This window comes from Saimiri boliviensis, chromosome 17 (assembly GCF_048565385.1).
Source record: "Saimiri boliviensis isolate mSaiBol1 chromosome 17, mSaiBol1.pri, whole genome shotgun sequence".
Taxonomy (NCBI): domain Eukaryota; kingdom Metazoa; phylum Chordata; class Mammalia; order Primates; family Cebidae; genus Saimiri; species Saimiri boliviensis.
This window is the reverse complement of record NC_133465.1, coordinates 58,827,569-58,849,838: the sequence shown is the minus strand read 5'-3', so window position 1 is coordinate 58,849,838 and position 22,270 is coordinate 58,827,569. Positions and strand designations below refer to the sequence as shown.

The 22,270-nt window shown below is 35.9% G+C and overlaps 1 protein-coding gene across 22 annotated transcripts in view; it reads left to right on the top strand.

Moving 5' to 3' along the window:
* Positions 1 to 22,270, top strand: part of ABCA6 (ATP binding cassette subfamily A member 6) — a 95,882-nt gene that overhangs the window by 63,271 nt on the left and 10,341 nt on the right. For 13 of the 22 annotated variants that reach the window (XM_074388897.1, XM_074388898.1, XM_074388896.1 and 10 more), the window contains 9 exons: positions 489 to 580; positions 1,006 to 1,196; positions 1,712 to 1,787; positions 1,862 to 1,956; positions 2,894 to 3,013; positions 3,210 to 3,350; positions 5,273 to 5,352; positions 7,146 to 7,201; positions 7,339 to 10,491. In XM_074388897.1, coding sequence (XP_074244998.1) covers positions 489 to 580; positions 1,006 to 1,196; positions 1,712 to 1,787; positions 1,862 to 1,956; positions 2,894 to 3,013; positions 3,210 to 3,350; positions 5,273 to 5,352; positions 7,146 to 7,201; positions 7,339 to 7,443 — 956 coding nt within the window. In that variant the 3' untranslated portion in view covers positions 7,444 to 10,491. Of the gene's footprint in view, positions 1 to 488; positions 581 to 1,005; positions 1,197 to 1,711; positions 1,788 to 1,861; positions 1,957 to 2,893; positions 3,014 to 3,209; positions 3,351 to 5,272; positions 5,353 to 7,145; positions 7,202 to 7,338; positions 10,492 to 16,609; positions 21,330 to 22,270 lie in introns of those variants that run through there. The other 9 variants (XR_012514702.1, XR_012514701.1, XR_012514703.1 and 6 more) reach the window with 4 other exon arrangements.

Sequence of the window (22,270 nt, the reverse complement as noted above, 5' to 3'; positions counted from 1 at the left end):
ATTTAATTTATATTTTGAAAAGATTACACTTACAGACTAGCTATTGTTTTTTTGTCAGTTTGGATTGGTGGGGGCAAGTTCAGAGGCTTTTATATTAGTTGAGATGAAAGATGATGGTAACTTGGTGGTTGAATTTGGGATGAAGAAAATATCTCTAACTTCTCACATTTGAAAATCATTCATACACATATTCAGTGCATTAGTCATCTATTATGGAAAACAATTGAGCACATTTCCAAATAAAACAAGTAATCTGGGGGGAAAAAGACAGATGTATTGACATCAAATTCACAAGCTTTGCAGTAACATTTGGCATAATTACAGAAAATAAAGGACATGCTTTGGTGACATGGATTACATATATGTTATAAATCTCAAAATGGTACTAACTGAAGGGTGCAGAGATCTCGGAAGATTTCATCAGAGCAAAAGATTTATGTTGTTCAGTATTTCACTTCCAATATTGATAGTCCTATTCTTTCTTTCAGGTGAAATTTTGGGATTGCTAGGACCCAACGGTGCTGGAAAAAGCTCATCTATTAGAATGATATCTGGGATCACAAAGCCAACTGCTGGAGAGGTAGTGAGGAAATGGTTTTCATTTCCAAAATAGAAATTTCATGATACATATAGATTATGTATTTGTAAGACTATACTTTTTTTTTTTTTGCCTTAGGATAAATTTTATTCTTTCCCCTCTTTAAATTTTTACTGGGCATCAGGTGTTTATAAAAGGACTTGGAATATTACTGGAAACCAATACCTTTCCTCATCAGTTTCTCAGGAATCACCTGAGCTTATTAGGTCTCTTTTCTCCTTTGCGTGCAAAACTATATTTTTATATTAGTACTTTAAATCATTTTCTGTAATAAATATATGAAGTAATTTTTATGGTGTTTATTTGATGCCTAAACAATTTAGGTGCTTATATATGTCAGTTTCTGGAATAATTACACTATTGGAAAAAAGGCTGCATGTCTTTCTAAAGCTCTTTTGTTTTTTTAGGTGGAACTGAAGGGCTGCAGTTCAGTTTTGGATCAACAGGGGGATGGCGGGGACGGCAAGCTCGTCAAGTTCCTGGGGTACTGCCCCCAGGAGAACGTGCTGTGGCCCATGCTGACAGTGAGGGAGCACCTGGAGTTGTATGCTGCCGTAAAGGGGCTCAGGAAAGGGGACGCGAGGCTCACCATCGCAAGGTACAGATGGGACCTGCGATTCCTTTGGGTCAGAAGGCAGGGAGGTTGTAGCATTGATAATGAATTCACTAATAAAGAATGAGAAGCGGATATGGTGTCTCCACCTTTCCAGGGTGTCAGTGGCAGAGCAGGGATGAGGGACAAGACCTGACTTCCTGCATCCCTGAATGAGAGATCTTTAAAAAATGATTGTATAAAATAATTGACAAGGAATAAGTCAACAAAACACCATGAATCATCATCCATTTCAGTTTTCTAATTTAAAAAACTTGGAAATGAAATAATCATCCATTTTCAGTTTCTCATTCAGAATTCTAGTTTTCCTTAAAACTGTTTATGAGGAAAAAAAAAAAATTCATGTTCCAAAATAAGCCAATCTCTTTTTTTTTAAATCATGAGTTAGGATTTTGACAATAATATTACTAAACTTCCCTCCAATACTGGTACTGTTCTGTGTGCTTGGATTTTCCAAAAACCTTCCCTTGACCAGATGTTCTCAATCTGTCTTCTATCAGATTGGCAAGTGCTTTTAAATTGCATGAGCAGCTGAATGTTCCGGTGCAGAAATTAGCAGCAGGAACCACGAGGAAGGTATGTGTCGTGTGTGATGCTCTTTGGAGAGCTGGTGTGTTGTGGCAGCAAACAGGTGTTTTTCTGCATTACAGTTGTGTTTTGTGCTGAGCCTCCTGGGAAACTCACCTGTCTTGCTCCTGGATGAACCGTCTACTGGCATAGACCCTACGGGGCAGCAGCAAATGTGGTGAGCATCACTATAGCCCAGAGCTTCGAGCATGTGCATTAGGGAAGGTTGCATATTTTAACTGGTCTTGGAAAATCGGCCCTCAAACCCACTGGTTCCTGATTCAGTGGGCGTAATTCATATTATTAGGAAAACAAATATTTAACCAACAGATGATCTAATCTGCATCATATTCACGTGATATTCAGGTTTTAAAAAAACCCAGCATATTCTTGGAGTTTTAGATTTTTAATGTGGACTATTAAAATACAAAAATATTTTGCCTTTTAATTATTGAGATGTCTATAACTGTTTCCTCCTTTTTTTCTTCTACTTTGTTTCCTTGGAGACTATTAACTTTCTGACACAATTTTCCGGTTTTTTTTTTCCTTTTTAATGTGACCTGTCAAATTTTTTCCTCCAGTTTTTCTTGGGTTTATTCTTCTTCTTACTTTCCTATCTAGGATTTACCCTTCGGACTAATAAAATCTTCAATCTAGTTTCATATTTTGTCTGTCCAATACTTTTCCAACTTTAACAAAAACTTTGTTATAGCAATTTTATGCAAATGTAGAGAATCGCTCATGGATCCATTATTCCTATCAACCCGTTTCAGCAGGTATCAATAGAACCAATCTCCTTTCGTCTTCACTCACTTCCTTTCTCCATCCTACAATTATTTTGAAGGAAATAAAAAGTTGCATATTCTTTAATTTATAAATATTTCAGTTAGTACCTCCAGAAGATAAGGAGTCTTCTCTTTATTAATTCAACTGCAATGTGATTAGCACATCTAAAAATATTTAAAAATTTTCTTTGTTATCAGATGTCTAGCCAGTATTTACATTGCACTATTTTTTGCATTTGGATCTGAATATAATTCGTATATTGTATTTTATCTTGTTTTTGTTCTGCACTTTGTTATTTTAAATACTGTTAATTTTTTTGCTCACTTTAGGCAGGCAATCAAGGCAGTTGTTAAAAACACAGAGAGGAGTGTCATCCTGACCACCCATAACCTGGCTGAGGCAGAGGCCTTGTGTGACCGTGTGGCCATCATGGTGTCTGGAAGGCTTAGGTAGGTGTCTCTCGAGAACCTGCATTTGATGCTCAAAATGAGATTTCTCATGGAAAGGGCAAAATCTCTGTGTATGGCTGGAGGCCTTCTGTTTGGTTTCCTTGGTGACACCTTTTCTTCTACATTTAAAATTTAAGAATAACATTAAAAAATTAGGGGAGTATTTTTTCCAACATATTCTCTTTCTTGCCCATAGATGCATTGGATCCATCCAACACCTGAAAAGCAAACTTGGCAAGAATTACACTCTAGAGCTAAAAGTGAAGGAACCTTCTCAAGTGACTTTGGTCCACACTGAGATTCTGAAGCTTTTTCCACAGGCTGCAAGACAGGAAAGGTGAGACTTTTTTTTTTTTTTTTTTTTTTTTTTGAGGCAGTTTCACTCCTGTTGCCCAGGGTGGAGTGCAATGGCACAATCTCAACTCACCGCAACCTCCATCTCCTGGGTTCAAGCAATTCTCCTATCTCAGCTTCCTGAGTAGCTGGGATTACAGGCAGGCACCACCATGTCAAAACAGGATTTTGATTATGGAGAAATATGCAGGCTTTATCCACTCACTGGTTTTCTTTTTGCTGTGTAAGAACTTCATAGTGATTTGACTTTATAATAGAAGTTAGGGACCTGAGAAACTGATTTGTTCAGTATTCCAGATTCTAAGAGATTGAGACCTTACTCAGGAAGCTGTGTCACCTGAGGCAGCCCAGGTACACCCTCCTTGGCCATCCCAGGTACACCCTCCTTGGCCATCCCAGGATGATTCCCAGCTCCAGAGGGGGGACTTGGAAAGACTTGGGGGAAGAAACTGCTGATGACCTGAACCCACACAGGACCACAATGGCATCCTTTCTGGGCCTCCTCAGAGAAGCTTCACATATATTAATATTTAAAATTTAAAAGATGTAAATATTGAGGGTAAATTTTCCCCATAGGAAACAAATGGCAATTGAGATAATCAAAGAGTCTCTCTTTAATGGAATTTTCATACCTTTCCAATGGAGACTGGAAAGGAGTGTGTGTGTGTGTGTGTGTGTGTGTGTGTGGTTGGTGTGTGGGTGAATGTGCACATATCTGTATGTGCGTGTTTTTGTGCATGTCTCAATGTTATTTGGCAGAGGGCAAGAAGGTGGAGCAGAAACTGAATTTGAAATTCCCATGGAGATATTAGCACATCAAAAAATAGGATATAAAAACTACTATTTTATTTTAGCACAGTGTAAATGTAATTAAATTTTTAAAAATAGATATCAGAACATAGAACTTAGTCCCATTTCCAGACATTTGGTGTCACAAATCAGAGAAGTGGTTTTGATATTGGTGGGAAGATCAAAAATGATAAGGCAGAAGGAGCAGAGGATGATCTGAAGAGGGCCAATCCTGGATGTCTGGTCAATCTTAGTGCCACCTCGGAGCACAAAACCCCTGTTTGGGAATAAGCTGGGAATAGTGCATGAAGGTTTACAGCCAAAAGTAGCACACAGAAACAAGATGCCCAAAATCAATTCCAGCTCTTCCTTAGAGGTCAGGGAAGTATTTAGTTAAAGTGTTTTATGTCCTTCCTCTACTGCTATCTCCCACTCTCTGAACCTCATATTATTCTTTATAAGTTAAACTTCTGGGAGGAGGAGAAATCAAGGAGATTTGAGGTTTTCTGATTGGCAGCCCCAGCTCTATTGATTTTCTTACTTCTGGATGGCCTTATGGCCTAGAAAGAGTCTTCAAAATAAAAATGCCTTCCCTACAGATCTTTCACCAATATCAACCTCCATCTTTAAGACTTGCCACTATTTATAGTTTTTCAAAATATTCCTGAATTTACTTTTGTTTAAATGTTCATATTTTCCATTATAAATATAATGCAAGTTACTGGAAATACAAGAAATAAAGAAAAAATTCATTCATTAAAAAATGAATTAGCTTTCTGATGACAAAAATGAACATTTTATTTTGGGGCTAATTCCCAACCTAATTTGAACTAATCAAAGGGAACAATTTAGAATATCTGGTTTTCAACAAGCAAAGATTTTACATAAGCTGAGCACATAAATAATTACACTGAGTCATTACTAGAAGAGTTGTCTGCAACAACCAGATACCAAAAATTATTTTTTTTAAATGCTGTGATTTCATATTTAAGCTCTACATTAATTTGCATTACTTTTATTTTAAGAAGAAAATTGTTGGTAATATCAATGTTTACTTTGATGCTCATTTCCTCCCCTTGAAACTCAGAATTGAATATGACATTTTCCTATTTTCAGGCATTCCTCCTTGTTAATCTATAAGCTGCCCATGGCAGACGTTTACCCTCTATCACAGACCTTTCACAAATTAGAGTCAGGTAAGAGTGACCACATTCAAATAAATCTTTTGAAGAATCAACTAATACTAAAATAATAATTTAATGGAAACTAATCATATAACAATTTTTTAAAATAGGCCTGTAGGGCATGATTTTTAATAATTCTAATGGTAGGTAATGGTGGGATTTAATCCCAATTTAGGTTAATCTGACTTTGAAAAGAAGTTAATCTGCAGTGCAGGAACTGAAGCTGCAGAAACACACGTGCTTGACTGTTCTTACTGTGAAGCCATGACATTCCCCTCTAAAAGCCCCTTAGTGTGGTCTGCTTTGCCTACGGGTATATAATCCATTCACACCAAGTGTCCCAAATAATTACTTTACTCCCTTTCTTTCCTTGCATATCCACCTCTTTCCCACTTTCTCCGTCAGTTGATTCCCTTGCTTTATATTTCACTAATAAAACAGAAGCAACAGAGAAGGTTTGCATCCATCCCTCAACCTCCTTGTGTCTGTGCAGGTATATTTGGCCTTCCTATTTGAATGATAGCTTCGACCGTCCCCTACATTGTGTGTAACTCCTCTTAGTGAATTGAAATTGTCCATACTCTCTCTTCTGTCATCACGTTCTCTGCTTTCAACTGAATCATTCACAACAGCAAAACATTGTGGTGTAATTTCTAAGCACAACATAATGGTGAAGAGCTCAAACTTTAGAGCCTGTCTTTCTGGGTTCTCAGCCCAGGAATGCTGCTTATCAGCTGTGACATTGGGTGAGGTACTCATTTCCTGCATATCTAGATGGTTCATCTCTACAATGATGGATACTATTAGGGCCCACTTGACCAGGTTATTAGGATTAAATGAGTAAATATTTTAAGTGCCTAGAACAGTACCTGGCTAATTGTGTTTGACATAATATACATCTCTGCTTTGTTCCTTCCATGCTAGACAGATGACTTTCTAGTTCTTCCTAAATACTGTCAGACATGTAAGCTCCTGCCTCAGGACTTTGTACTTGCTAATCCTTCTTCCTGAAATTCTTCCTCCCAAACATCCAGGCTTCTTCCTCACATTTTCAGGCGTCAGTTCAATGATTAACTTATTACTGTGGCCTTTTCTGTCCATCTGGTAAAAAAGAGTGCCTACTGCTCCATATTTATTTTTACCAGCTTTATTTTTGTTTAAAGCCACTGCCACTAACTTTATTGTACATTTAAGTGCTTCTGTATTTAATGTTACTAGTTCATCTCACTAAAATGCAAACTACATCAAGGCAGGAGTATTTGTCTGTTTTCTTTGCTGTTCTATTTCTGGCATGTAAGAGTGTCTCACACAGAGCAGATTCTTAGTATATAAATGGTGGAAATTAGTGTATAAATGGCTATGTGAATCTGGTGACAAGTGTCATGCAGACTTTTTGGTGGAGAAGTCCAGCAGAGAGATGATATAACAGATGAACTAGCCGAAGGGAATATTGAGTTCTCTTAAAGAGGATGGGATAGGATCTTCCTCATGTGTAAGAAAATTTTAATCAGTGATGTAGTTATTCAAGGAACTTTTATACCTTCCAAAGACATGAACTCAATACCAAAACAAATATTATTGAAACATAATATGAGAAAATTACAATATCATTGTCAATATAGTATGTATTTCTATTAAATCCGTATGACTTTCCTTATTTCATCCTTACCTCAAGCACTTGCTTATTCAGCCTTATCTTCTATTTATATTTATAATTTACATTTTTATTCCTTATGATTTTGAAAAAATTATTGGTAATAAATTGTAAGCATCTACTATTAATACTAGTCTTATTTATTCTTCAGTGAAGCATAACTTTAACTTGGAAGAATACAGCCTCTCTCAGTGCACGTTGGAGAAGGTAAGTCAGCTGGTTTGACTTTGTATCATCCTGGTAAATTTCACAAGAAAGAAACATGCATTTTCCTGTTCATTTGGAAGACCAACAACTTGATAATCTCTCTTTTTTTCTTTCCTTCTTCTTTATCTCCTATTTAGGTATTCTTAGAGCTTTCTAAAGAGCAGGAAGTGGAAAATTTTGATGAAGAAGTTGATACTACAACTATGAGATGGAAACTCCTCCCTCATTCAGATGAACCTTAAAACCTCAAACCTAATAATTTTTTGTTGATGTCCTATGTTTTATGTGATAATTAATAGTATGTATAATTTTAAAGATCATTTAATATTAACATCAGGAATATTTTGTATATTTAGTTAATAAATAAATTTTAAAATTATTCTTTCTCTAAAACATAGGGGTGATAGCAAACCTGTGATAAAGGCAATACAAAATATTAGTAAAGTCACCTACAGAGTCAGGCACTGAGTACTGTGGAAATAAAACTATAAACTAAGAATTTTACAATATATGACTTTTTTATCTTTTACTAAAACATTCTCTTGCTGAAATATGTGAAGGGTATGTTCAGTAGCCAGGAGCTCCAATGGCTACTTCATACCAGTTCATGATACAACAGGTATACAGGTTTTCTTTTACATGCAAGTACAACTCAAGAGTCTTCTGAAAATGTTCCAGAAATTGCTTTAAAACTCACAAGTATTAGGAGGTCCTTGTACATACAAATAGACAAACACACACATTGAAAAGTAGGTCAAATATACTTTTCAAAAATAAAAGGAGTCATGGTAGTATTTATTCAGATTTTTAAAATTTTGAAAACTCTTAACAATATTAACTTACTATTTTCAGGGGGTGCTAATTTTCCTTATCATCTTTGAATAGTTTTCTGGGATTTGATATTATTTTGAAATAATTTCTCACCTATGTAAGTGTATGTGCATGTATGTATATCTATATATTTCCACACATCTTTTATATTATTTAATTTAAATATATATGTCAATTTGACATATAACTTTATTCTTTCCCTTAAAATAGTTATTTCATTCCGAATATTACCAAAAACTTTTCAAAGACCAAGAGTACTCCTGCTGTGATTTTTTGGTGTTCACATATTGTACACAGTGATAAGGGGTTCAATTCAACAAGAAGAGTTAACTGTCCTAAATATATATGCACCCAATATTAGAGCACCCAGATTCATAAAACAATGATTTCTAGACCTATGAAAAGACTTAGAGAGCCAAACAATAGTAGGAAACTTCAACACCCCACTGACAGTGTTAAACTTACTGTTGAGGTAGAAAACTAACAAAGAAATTTTGGACTTCAGTTTGTTACTTGACCAATTGGAACTAATAGACATCTAGAGAACACTCCACTGATCACCACAGAATATACATTCTTCTCGTCTGCACACAATACTCCAAGATTGGCCACATGCTCAGACACAAAGCAAGTCTCATCAATACATTTTAAAAAACTGAAATCATGCCAACCATATTATCAGACCACAGTGGAGTAAAAGCAGAAATCAATACCAAGAAGATCTCCCCAAATCATGGAATTACGTGGAAATTTAAAACTTTCTCCTGAATGACTTTTGGGTAAATGATGAAATTAAGACAGAAAAAATTTTTTTAAAAATAAATGAAAACAGAGACACAACATACCAAAATTTCTGAAATGCAGCAAAAGCAGTGTTAAGAGAGAAGTTTATAGCACTAAATACCTGCCTTAAAAAGTTAGAAAGATACCAAATTAACAGTTTAACATAACACCCGGTGGAACAGAAGAACAAGAACAAAATAACCCCAAAACTAGCAGAAGAAAATAAATAACTAAAATCAGTGCAGAACTAAAAAAAATTGAGGCCCAAAAATCCACATGAAGAATAAATGAAACAAAAAATTGGTTTTTTGAAAGGATAAACAAGATCGATAGACAACTAGCTAGACTAAAAAAGAAAAAAAGTAGAAGATCCAAATAAGCACAATCAGAAATGACAAAGGTGACATTACAACTCATAGAAATACAAAAGATCCTCTGAGACTATTATGAACACCCCAATGCACACAAACTAGAAAATCTAGAGGAAATGGATAAATTTCTGGAAACACGCAATCTCCCAAAATGCAACCACGAAGAAATTGAAACCCTGACAGACCAATACCAAGTTCCAGAATTGAACTAGTAATGAAAAACCTGCCAACCAAGAAAAGCCCCAGAACAGATGGATTCACAACTGAATTCTATCAGACTTACAAAGAAGAGCTGAGAAATTTTACTGAAACTATTCTAAAAATTCAAAGATGAGTGACTAGTCCCTAACACGTTATGAAGCCCGCATCACCCTAATAATAGAATCTGGCAAAGAAACAACAACAAAGAAAACTACAGAATAATATGCCTGATGAATATAGATGCAAATATCCTCAGCAAAATATAAGAAACTGAATTTAACAACACATCAAGAAGTTAATTTACCGTGATCAAGTTGCCTTAATTCCTAGGATGCAAGGTTGGTTCAACATACACAAACCAATAAATGTTACTCGCCACATAAAAAGAATTAAAAATAAAACCATATGAGTATGTCTTTAGATGTGGGAAAAGCCTATGATTAAATCCAACATCGCTTCATAATAAAAACCCTCAACAAAATAGAAATTGAAGGAACCTACCTCAAAATAATAAGAGCCATTAAGGACAAACCCATAGCCAACATCACACTGAATGGGCAAAAGATAGAATAATTCCCCTTGAGAATGAAACAAGACAAGGATACCCACTTTCACCACTCCTATTCAAAATAGTGCTGAAGTCCTTGCCAGAGTAATGAGGCAAGAAAAGGAAATAAAAAGCATCCAAATAGATGGCCATACAAAAAATAAAACCCTAGGAATACATCTAACCCATCTAACCAAGGAGATGAAAGATCTCTGTAAGGAGAATTACAAAACATGCTGAAAGATATGATAGATGATGGCCAGGCACAGTGGCTCATGCCTGTAATCCCAGCACTTTGGGAGGCTGAGGTGGGTGGATCATTTGAGGTCAGGAGTTCAAGGCCAGCCTGGCCAATATAGTGAAACCCCATCTCTACTAAAAATACAAAAATTAGCTGGGCAAGGTATTGTGCCTGTAGTCCCAGCTACTCAGGAGGCTAAGAAAGAAGAATTGCTTGAACCCAGGAGGCAGAGGTTGCAGTGAGCCAAGATGGCACTACTGCACTCCTCTGAGTGACAGAGGAAGGTTCCATCTCAAAAAAAAAAAAAGAAAAGAAATCACAGATGACAGAAAAATATGACTTGCTTATGGATTGACAGAATAAATATAGTTAAAATGGCCATACTCCCCAAAACAATCTACAGATTTGACACTATTTCTACCAAACTATTAATGCCATTTTTCATGGAATTAGAAAAAGTACTTTAAAATGTATATTAAAAAGCCTAAATGACCAAAACAACTCTAAGCAAAAAAGAACAAAGCCAGAAGCATCACATTACTTGACTTCAAACAATATTATAAAACTACAGTCATCAAAACAACATGATACTTGTACAAAAACAGAGATATAAACCAATGGAACAGAATAGAGAATGCAGAAATAAAGACATACACCAACAACCATCTGTTCTTTGACAAATAGACAAATATAAGCAATTAGGAAAGGACTCCTTATTTAATAAATGGCGCTGGGATAGTTGGCTAGCAATATGCAAAATAATGAAAGTGGACTCCCACCTTTCACCATGTGCAAAATATAACTTAAGATTAAATCAAAGATTTAAATGTAAGACTTCAAACTATAAGAATCCTATGAGAAAACCTAGGAAACAACATTCTGGAATCTGCCGTAGGAAAGAATTTATGGCTAAGTCCTCAAAAGAAATTGCAGCAAAAATAATAATGGACCAGTGAGACCTAAGTAAACTGAAGAGCTTCTGCACAGCAAAATAAACTATCAACAGTGTAAACATACAACCTAAAGAATGTGAGAAAATATTAACAACCTATTCATCTGACAAAGGTCTAACATCAAGAATCTATAAGGAACTTAAATCAGTAAGCAAAAAACAAATAATCCCATTAAAAAGCAGGCAAAAACCAACAGACACTTCTCAAAGGATGACATATAAGCAGCTGACAAACATGAAAAAATGCTCAACACTGCTAATCACCAGAGAAATGCAAATGAAATCCACAATGAGATACCATATTATACCAGACAAAATTGTTCGTATTAAGAAGTTAAACAGCAGATGCTGGCAAGGCTGTGGAGAAAGGGGAACACTGCCACTGTGGAAAGCAGTTTAGAGATTTCTTAAAGAACTTAAAATAGAACTACCATTTGACCCAGCAATCTTATTATTGGGTATATAACCAAAGGAAAATAAATCATTCTATGCAAAATACACATGAACTCGTATGTTCATCACAGCAGTATTCACAATAACGAAGACATTGAATCAACCTAGATGCCCATTGGTGGTAGACTGGATAAAGAAAATGTAGTACATTTATACCCTGGAATAAAAAGGAACACCCACCCATAAAATACACTCAGCAATGAAAAGGAACAAAATCATATTCTTTACAACATGGATGCAGCTAGAAGCCATTATCCTAAGCAAAGTAATGCAGGAACAGAAAACCAAATGTCACATGTTCTCACTTTTAAGTGGGAGCTAAATATTGAGTATTTATGGACATAAAGATGGCAACAACAGTCCCCCAGGAGACTAATAGACAGGAGAGAGAAGCAAGAGTTGAGAAACTAACTGTTGCATACTATACTTTTATACTTATTATAATTTAGGTTCTGGGATACATGTGCAGAACGTGCAGGTTTGTTACATAGGTATACACGTGCCATGGTGGTTTGCTGAACTCATGAACCCATCATCTACATTAGATATTTCTCCAAATGCTATCCCTTGCATTGCTCCCCATACCCCAACAGGCCCTGGTGTATGATGTTCCCCTCCCTGTGCCCATATGTTCTCATTGTTCAACTCCCACTTATAAGTGAGAGCATGTGGTGTTTGGTTTTCTGTTCCTGTGTTAGTTTGCTGAGAATGATGGTTTCCAATTTCATTCATGTTCCTACAAAGGACATAAACTCATTGTTTTTTATGGCTGCATGGTATTCCATGGTGTATATGTGCCACATTTTCTTTATCCAGTTTATCACTGATGGGCATTTGGGTTTGTTCCAAGTCTTTGCTCTTGTGAATAATGCTGCAGTAAATATATGTGTGTATGTGTCTTTATATGAGAATGATTTATAATCCTTGGGTATATACCCAGTAATGGAATTGCGGGGTCAAGTGGTATTTCTAGTTCTAGGTCCTTGAGGAATCGCCACACTGTCTTCCACAATGGTTGAACTAATTTACACTCCCACCAACAATGTAAAAGTGTTTCTATTTCTCCACATCCTCTCCAGCATCTGTTGTTTCCTGATGTTTTAATGATCGCCATTCTAACTGGTGTGAGATGGTATCTCATTGTGGTTTTATTTTGCATTTCTCTAATGACCAGTGATGTTGAACTTTTTTTCATGTTTTTTTGGCTGCATAAATGTCTTCTTTTGAGAAGTGTCTGTTCATATCCTTTGCCCACTTTTTGATGGAGTTGTTTGTTTTTTCTTGTAAATTTGTTTAAGTTCCTTGTAGATTCTGGATATCAGGCCTTTGTCAGATGTGTAGACTGCAAAATTTCTCTCATTCTGCCTGTTCATTCTGATGATAGTTTTTTTTTTGTTGTGCTGAGGCTTTTTAGTTTAATTAGATCCCATTTGTCAATTTTGGCTTTTTTTGCAACTGCTTTTGGTGTTTTAGTTATGAAGTCTTTGCCCATGCCTATGTCCTGAATGGTATTGTCTAGGTTTTCTTCTAGAATTTTTATGGTTTTAGGTGTTACGTTTAAATCTTTAATCCTTCTTAAGTTAATTTTTGTATAAGGTGTAAGGAAGGGGTCCAGTTTCAGTTTTCTGTATATGGCTGGCCAGTTTTCCCAACACCATTTATTAAATAGGAAATCCTTTCCCCATTGCTTGTTTTTGTCAGGTTTGTCAAAGATCATATGGTTGTAGATGTATGGTGTTATTTCTTATGCCTCTGTTCTGTTCCATTGGTCTACATATCTGTTTTGGTACCAGTACCATAGATTTGGTTACTGTTGCCTTGTAGTATAGTTTGAAGTCAGGTAGCATAATGCCTTCAGCCTTTGTTCTTTTTGCCTAGGATTGTCTTGACTATACAGGCTCTTTTTTGGTTCCATATGAAATTTAAAGTAGTTTTTCTACTTTAACTCTGTGAAGAAAGTACAAAAACACCTCCTGCAGCTAGCTCAGTGTCTGCCCAAATGGCCACCCAGTTTTGTGCTTGAAAGCCAGGGCCTTTGTGGTGTAGGCACTCAAGGGAATCTCATGGTCTGTGGGTTGCAAAGACTGGGGGAAAAGTGTAGCACCGTCTCTCAAGGCACAGTCCCTCAAGGTTTCCCTTGACTAGGGGATGGAGTTCCTGGACCCCTTGTGCTTCCTGGGTGAGGTGATGCCCCACCCGCTTCTGCTTACCTTCCATGGGCTGCACCCACTGTCTAACCAGTCCCAGTGAGATGAACCAGGTACCTCAGTTGGAAATGCAGAAATCACCCATCTTCTGCATTGATCTTGCTGGGAGCTGCAGACTGGAACTGTTTTCTTTCGGCCGTCTTGTCCAGGAGATGCATTTTATTTTTTTAAATTATTTGTATTTTTTGTTCATTTATATTTGTGCTTTAATCTTTTTCTTATCTATTATGTAAGCATTTTATGTAATTAAATATTTTATCTGTACATTTTACATATATCATAATTGTATCTGAATAGTTACATTTCCAAATCTATGATAAATAACCTATAATTTGTTCCTTCTGAAACCTTTAGTGCTTTATAAATGTAAATCTGTTTTATAGTGAGGGTTGAATTTATTTAAATTATTTCTAAAACTCAAGCAATGAATTCTTCTGTCTTGCTCAACTGTATAACAAGACAATGCATATAACAGTTTTATGTAACAATATAATGAAATAGTTGCTTGTATTTCTGACAAACTAAATTTTCTTAAGTGTTGTGGAAATGTTTACCACATACTGAATAAACAATATCAGATGTAGTATACATGTTTTAAAAGTATTAAAATGGACATAGTTTGCTAAAAATATTATAATATAGTTGTTTTTGAAGCTATTGGGTTTTTATTAGGATTATGTCTAAGAGAAGATTAATGAATATAAAGAGGGAAGATTAGAATAAAACAAAAGAAAGGATCAAAAGTAAATGGAAAAAGAGCTAAAATATTTCAGCTCTTTTACAGAGAGATCTAGTGCTGTCTTTACTCTCTATTTCCCTAACACATCTCTTCTAGAATAAGCTGTGTGTATTGCATCACCAATTCTCTTCTTTGATGCCTGGATTCCAGCTGGGTTTGATCAATCCAACAGGAAGTAGCAGCAACAGATGGGGGATAGAAGAAGTGGGACTTCAGACCCTCCTCTCCTGCTTTGGTACCAGAACTAGTGGTGAATGAATCCTTGAGCCCTACAGCCTTTGCCTTTCTCCACTTATACCCACCTGCTTCTGCCCCTTAATGGTACTGACCCCAGGAATGTCTCCCCTCACTACAGGCCACACTCAGCCTCCAGCAATTCATCAAAATTAGCATTTATGCGTTCTATCCTACCAATTTCTGGCTCTAGTGACTTCTGCTCCAGATCTTGGCTGTGATTCTCTGTATTCACTTGTTTCTCTGGATTTTAGGGTTGTAGTTTGCCCTGAAACTTCAATCTCTGATGGGCCTAAGAAACATCACTGATTTTCAGTTTGTTTAGCTTTTTTTCTTGACTGCAAGAAAGAGAATAAAGACTTCCAAGCTCTTTACACGTAGGAGGCAAAAAAACTGAATTTTAAATTTTATTGATTTTTTAATTAATTAAAATTTACATTTAAGTACTCACCTGGGGCTAATGGCTATCTTATTGAAGAGTGGAGTTCTAAAGTTAATAATATCTTTGTCCTCTTCCTAAACTGTAAGATTTTTAGGGAACTTAGCTCTGATCATACCTCTCTCCTCCCATAGGACTGCTGTTTGACACTTAAGGTGTCCATTGTGTGGGCACTATGACACTGCCCCCTGCACTGCGGACAGTGCACAGCGTGGACACTGTGACATTGCCCCCTGTACATTAGTCATTATCATCATTACTTTGCACAATCAATATTTATTTAGTTCACTAATATGTTTATTAGTTGCTAGTATTCAACTACTTCTTTCTGGGTTCAGTTTTTTTCTTCTTGGAGAATATTTAGTAGTACTTCTTTCAGAGATGTTCATAAAATAGAAATCTCATTTTTTGGGGAGTAAAGATATATCTATTTTATCCTTACACATGAATTACATTTTAGTTGGTTTATCAATCAGCGTTTGCCAAACCACCTTAAAACTTACTGGCTTAAAATAGCAATCTTCTTTTAGTTTTGTTTTCTTGTTTCATTTCTGGCATCTGGGTATTTATTTTTCTTTTATGTTATCTTTGCTTTTGTTACTTCTTATTTAACCATTTTATTTTATCCTTGTTGAAGAAGCATTCTTTCAGTATAGTTCAACAATAGAAATAGCAATAAAAATTTTGCTATTATCTTATGAGATTCCACTGTGTGATATTTCGGTGCAAATAAATTGAAAGTAACTGGCTTGATATCTTCTTAAGTTTTTTAAGTAGTATGATAAATACACTAGAAAAATTACATAAGATACCCACAGGATGGGCTCAGAGGAGTAATGACTGTATGTTGGAAACAATACTTTTAGATAATAAAGTATGTGTTTGTTTGAAGTTTTTACTGAATGTTTATAAAAAGGCTGAACACTTCAGATTCCTATATAATAGCAAATAATTTCTATGGCTAAAAAAGACCTAGGCAAAAATCAGACATATATTAATTTAATCAAACATCTTAAAACAAATACAGAAAGAATTAATACCCCCAAATACTGTGGAGTGGGCTGTAGCTTTCCCGGTCTGTGAGATAAGGAGCTAAGATTTCCTAGTGTTTCTGTTTAGGTATCTTGCACAGGGATGAGCATCTACTATAATAAAATAAATGCTTTATTTTTATATACTGCCCCCAACAGAAGCTGATAAGAAATGTAATGGCAGCAATGCTTAGTTTTTTCAAACCCAATGATCTCTGTGAAGCCTCTAAACTCTTAACTATAACTTGTAATGTAATTGTAGTTGGTGGTGAAATCTGAGGAGCCCAAGCTTACTATTACTAGTTAGTCTTATACAAGGTAAGAATAAAAAAAAAAAAATCTGTATAAACAAATGACTTTCTTTTTTTTTTTTTTTGAGACAGGATCTTACTCTGTTGCCCAGGCTGGAGTGCTGTGGCATGATCTCAGCTCACTGCAACATCCACCTCCCAGGCTCAAGGCCTCAACCAATCTGGAATAGCTGGGACTACAGGTATGTACTACCACATCTGGCTTACTTGTTTGTGTTTTTTGTAGAGACAGGGTTTCCCCATGTTGCTCAGGCTGGTCTCAAACTCCTGGACTCAAATGGTCCTCCCACTTTGGACTCCCAAAATACTGGGATTACAGGGCACAATGACTTTCTTTTATAAATGCAAAGTTGAAGAATACACATTTTAAAAATATTAATTATATTTAATTATGTATTAAGCAAATTACCATTTGTAAAAAAAAAAGCAAAAGTATTCAAAAATTTGCATTAAATATGTAAATTCTTTTCTTTTTCATTGCTATTTTTGTGTTGGTACTGATATCTTGGATGTGAATAACTCAGTTTATTCAGTAACTATGGCTTTTCTCTTACACAGGTAAAGCATTTTTTTGGTCAAGTCTTTAAGTCATTCACTATTTATCAGTTTGAGTAGCTATTGATGCCTTTCTTGATCTGTCAATGATTTTAATTAATGATAAACGACTTAAAAATATGTTGTTTTGAGTCATCAGTTCAGAGACAAACCTTACAAATTTTCCTTTGGTTTCAAGGAACACTACTTCTTAAGGCAGTAGGACTTAAGAGTTCCTGACCTGTCTAAGGCAATCTTCCATTCTCCTTGACACCTATTTTAAGACTCCTTACAGTATCCTCAAGTGCCCAGCACATCTGTTGGTTTGTTCTTAGAATTTGCTTCCTACTTCACAGAAAAATAACTTAACCCTGAGGACTGAAATCTTTACTTCATGTTGTCATGTTTTTAAATTCTCTCAGCTTTCACTGGCACTTCCTTTTTTTCTTGTGACAGAGAAAATACCCCTGTCCCTTCTGATCCAATCCCTTCTTATCCAGCCCCTCCAAAAAAGCAGCACTCCACCTGTTACTGCGTTTCTCCTGTGTGTTCAGCCTTCCCCTTTGCACTTTCCCTTCTTAAATGTTGTCTTAGAAGAAAAAAAAAAACCTTCCCTTGACAAAAACAAATAATTTAAACTACCATCCAACCTACAACCTTTCTTTTATAACTAAGTTTCTTGAAAAAAGATACTTTTTTCTTTTTGCTTTCCTACCTCACATTCAACATTATACATTTAAAACTTAAAACATATTTATTGAGCAATCTTCATGTTCCAGGCTCTGTGAGATACACAGCAGTGATGATTTTGTACCATTCAGTTGTTTACAACCTATGGTTGGGAGAAATTAGTGTAATTAGCCTAAAGTACAGTAAGGTACAACAGCAGTAACCACAGCATGCTACAGGGCACCTGGAAGGGGCATGGAACCCATATGTGATGAGGGCAAGGGTATTAGTTCATTCTCATGCTGCTAATGAAGACATATTTGAGACTGAGTAATTTATAAAGGAAACAGGTTTAATTGACTCGCAGTTCATGGTGGCTGGGGAACCTCAGGAAACTTACAATCATTGTGGAAGGGGAAGCAGACACATCCTTCTTTACAGGGCAGCAGGAAAGACAAGTGTTGAGCAAGAGGAAAAAGCCCCTTGTAAAACCAGCAGATCTTATGAGAACTCACTATCTATCATGAAAACAGCATGAGGGTAACTGGCCTCACGATTCAGTTACCTCCCATAACACATGGGGATTATGGGAACTATAATTTAAGATGAGATTTGTGGGGGATACAACCAAACTGTATCAGCAAGGAAGACACCCCTGTGGGAGAAGAGATCAGAGCTGAAACCTGAAGGAAAAGTATGAGCTGGGTAGACAGATGTAGTCACTAAAGAAATCCAGTTGTGAGCAGGAGTTCATTACAGGAGAGCAAAGAGAGGTAAATGAGAACATGATGTACTTATTAAAAAGGAAAATCATGTACAAGTATCTGACTAGAGTTGGAGGAAGGAGACAACGCAAGGGAAGAGTGGAAAGAGAAGAAAGGACCAGATAATTTAAAAAAATATCCTTGCACATTTGCAAAGAGACCAGGACACAGTCAAGGCAGCCGTGGGAATGATATCATAAAAATTGTATGTCAGAAAGATAGTTTATATGTGATGCGGAAATGGATTGATTTCCCATTTCAAGATTGTAGATAAGTAAAGGATAGAGACAGGGACAACATTGCTCAATATCTAATAAACTTTCAAGAGAAAAGACTAGAGAGACTAGAAGGGCAGCAATATTTGATGAAAGTATTAGCTAAATTTTTCCCAGAACTTAAAAAGGAGACACAAGTTCTTTGATTGCAATTGAACACCAGGTGCCGTGTAGAACAAAACCCAAAAACTATACCTGAGCACACTGTTGTGAAATTTCCTACACTTGTGTTTAAAGAGAAAATCCTAAAATATCTTTGCAATAAAAAGAAAATAGCTCAAATTTAAGAGTACCAAAAGTGCTTTTATCATCATATCTGGATGAGAAAGCAATAACAATAACATGCTATTTTTAAAGTGAGAGGTAAAAGACATTTTCAGTCAGAGCCATAAACAAAAACAGCAAACAATAATGGCATAACAAAGACACAAAAACACAGATGGAGAAAATGAAGAGATTTGTTATAGTTAAAAAAATTTACAAATGGCCAAAAATTATATTAAAATATGCTTGACACCCTAAGAAAAATATGTAAGTTTTCAAGATAGTACTATTTTTTATTAATCAGACTGGTAATATTTACAAATGCCTGTAATGTCCAGTTTTGACATGGCTGTGGAGAGTATAATCTCTAGCATTTAGTGAGTCATCCCTCATTGCAAGATACTACACTCAGCACTTTACATGTGTTATTTCCTTTATTCCCCACCATTTCCCCTCCATCCCAATCCTAAATTTCTAAATTCTAAAACAACCTTATTAGATATTATTGTGTCATCTGGATCTCATAGATGAGGAAGCTGAAGCTTCCTGGGTAAGTCACTGGGGCTCTAGGGTAAGTTACTTGCCCTGCATTGCAGTGAGTAAGGAGCAGAGCTAACATTTTAAGTTCAAATGTGCTAATGCGTTTATCCTATAAGGAGCAGGAAGATGGGAGAGAAAGATGGGCAGAGATATAGGCTGATTTTTTTTTATGTTGCCAGAGTCATGTAGGTTCTGATAGATTTGTTAACATTTGAGGGTAGTAATAGTAGAACGAAATACTGATCCAGAACTTTCTAGATGTTGGGTAGGGAAAAAGGAAAAGGGGAACTTGAAAAAAGGAACAGAGAAAACACAGTATAGAAATGGAGAAATGGGAAATAACAGGAAAGTGTAATTTAAAGAGATCACAAAATAAGATGACTAGAGGAAAAGGATTGGGTAATCTGAGGACTTACATCCCCTTCCCTGTCCTGTCCATGGAAAGCAGAAGATTTGCAGATAAAGTAAAAAGAGAATTGCAATTATACTATTTCAAGAGGCATGCTTTAGGCAGGTAATAGAAGTTTGTCAAAAATATATCTGAGAAATGCAAATTGCAAATAAAAGTGGAGGGCAGGAATATATCACACAAAGATATTTCAAGGCAAAAAAAAAAGCACAAAACAAGATCAAGTAGAATTTGTTTATTGTATTTTTAAGAAACAGAGAAATGTTTGGAAGATTTCTAACAAAACCCACATGCAGGCAGAGAGTAATGGAAAGCAAGAAGATAAAATCCCCTGGGAAATAAGCAGACATCCTGTCTTTCTTTATCAGGCAGCTGGATCACTTCATCCTTCTCTCTTTGCAGATCAAGTTTTTCTGTTTTTGTAGTGTTGAGAAGGGCTGCACACAAGTCTCAGGGTAACAAGTCCTCCTTACAAACAGCTAGCAAGGATTCCAAGAGGAATGTTTTAGACTAGTGCAAAACACATCACATGAAATTTATAAGGTTTCTGGCACTGGAGAATATTGCTGCAAAATAAATGAAGCAAAAGGCAAGAAAAATTGTAAAATATGTGCACATAAAATAAGAATAATTGAACAAACAGAGACATGCAAATGAAACAGCATAGCATTTGTAATTTGAGCTCATAGACTCTACAGATGGTCTGAATTTTAAACCACTTTCTCTTGCTCACCATCTGTGTGAATTTGAGCAAGTTATGTAACTTGCCCTGGGCCTTACCTCTCTGGTCCGTAAAATGGGCTGATTAGAATAATACCTATCTCATGGGATTATTATGCATATTAAATGTTTTAATACTTAAATGTGTCTTAGACATAATAAATGCTATATGTAGTTGCTAAAAAATATACATTATGGTATAAAATCAGTGCCGTTCCATATTTGAACTCCCATGGGATTATTTTTGAATTGGTAAACTGATTCAAGAGCTTCTTTAGAAGAGTAAATAGGTCAGGCACAGTGACTCATGCCTGTAATCCCAGCACTTTGGGGGGCTGAGGCAAGCAGATCATTTGAGGTCAAGAGTTCCAGACCAGCTTGACAATCATGGTGAAACCCCATCTCTACTACAAATATAAAAAATTAGCTGGGTGTGGTGGCAGGCACCTGTAATCCCAGCTACTCTAGAGGCTGAGGCAGGAGAATCTCTTGAACCTGGGAGACAGACGTTCCAGTGAGCCGAGATTGCACCACTGCACTCCAGCCTAGCAACAGAGTGAGACTATGTCTCAAAAAAAAAAAAAAAGAAAAAAGAAAAGAAAAAATAAATAAATATAAATATAGAAAATATTTTTAAAAATAACAGCAAGAGGGAGCTTGCTCTGTTATAGTGTCACAGAGATTGCAGTGTGATATAGTGAAGGAAATATATTGAAAACAGAATTTAGAACCCAAAGTTAAAGTCAACTAGGGCCAGAACTCATAAGCACTAACCTAGGTACAAAGTTCTTCTAGGAAACAAGTTACAGAAAAAAATTTCTAAATTGTATTCTCTGTCACAAAATGTTGGTGATATTATTAAATGTCTTAAATGTGATAATTTTGTATTTTCTGCAGAAAATACAACCATCCAACCTACAATCTTTTCTGTAGACATACAGAAACAATCAGAAGTCTTTTTTTTTAAAGTTTGACGGTCAGTCTCATGGATTCATGAGTTCAGCCTGTTTCCACAGCCTGCTTGCTGAACAACTTCTGGATCTCATATAATTAGAAAAAGGATAAATATAATTGAATAAATATTAAGAGAATGGGAAATGGGTAAGGAAGATTTCATTTGGTTATTGTGGTCCACGGGACACAGATAAGAGGTTGATTTAAGAATTGCATGCATTTATTGTTTCCCTTTCAGCTGTGTGTTCAGGAAGTAATTACAGAACAGAAGAATTTATCAGACTTACTGGCTGTAAGCAGAAAGACAGTGGTTCTTCCCTGTCTTGTACAGCCAAAGATAAACTCCATGAATTATAAGAATTTTGGAGCAGACTTGTCTTCTACTTACACAAGATGATCAAAAATAGACAGAATGGTAGCTATTACCAGTCAAAAATGTTTTTCTAACAATACTGGAAATTAGAATATGCTAAAGTTCAGTAGTTACTGGTGGAGAAAGTAGTTTGTTTCATGGGAACTGTTGCAGAAATGACAAACCTGCAGGCCTTGGGAGCACAGGTAATTGTTATGTGACGTTTCTCTAAAGATTATCCTGTTTTC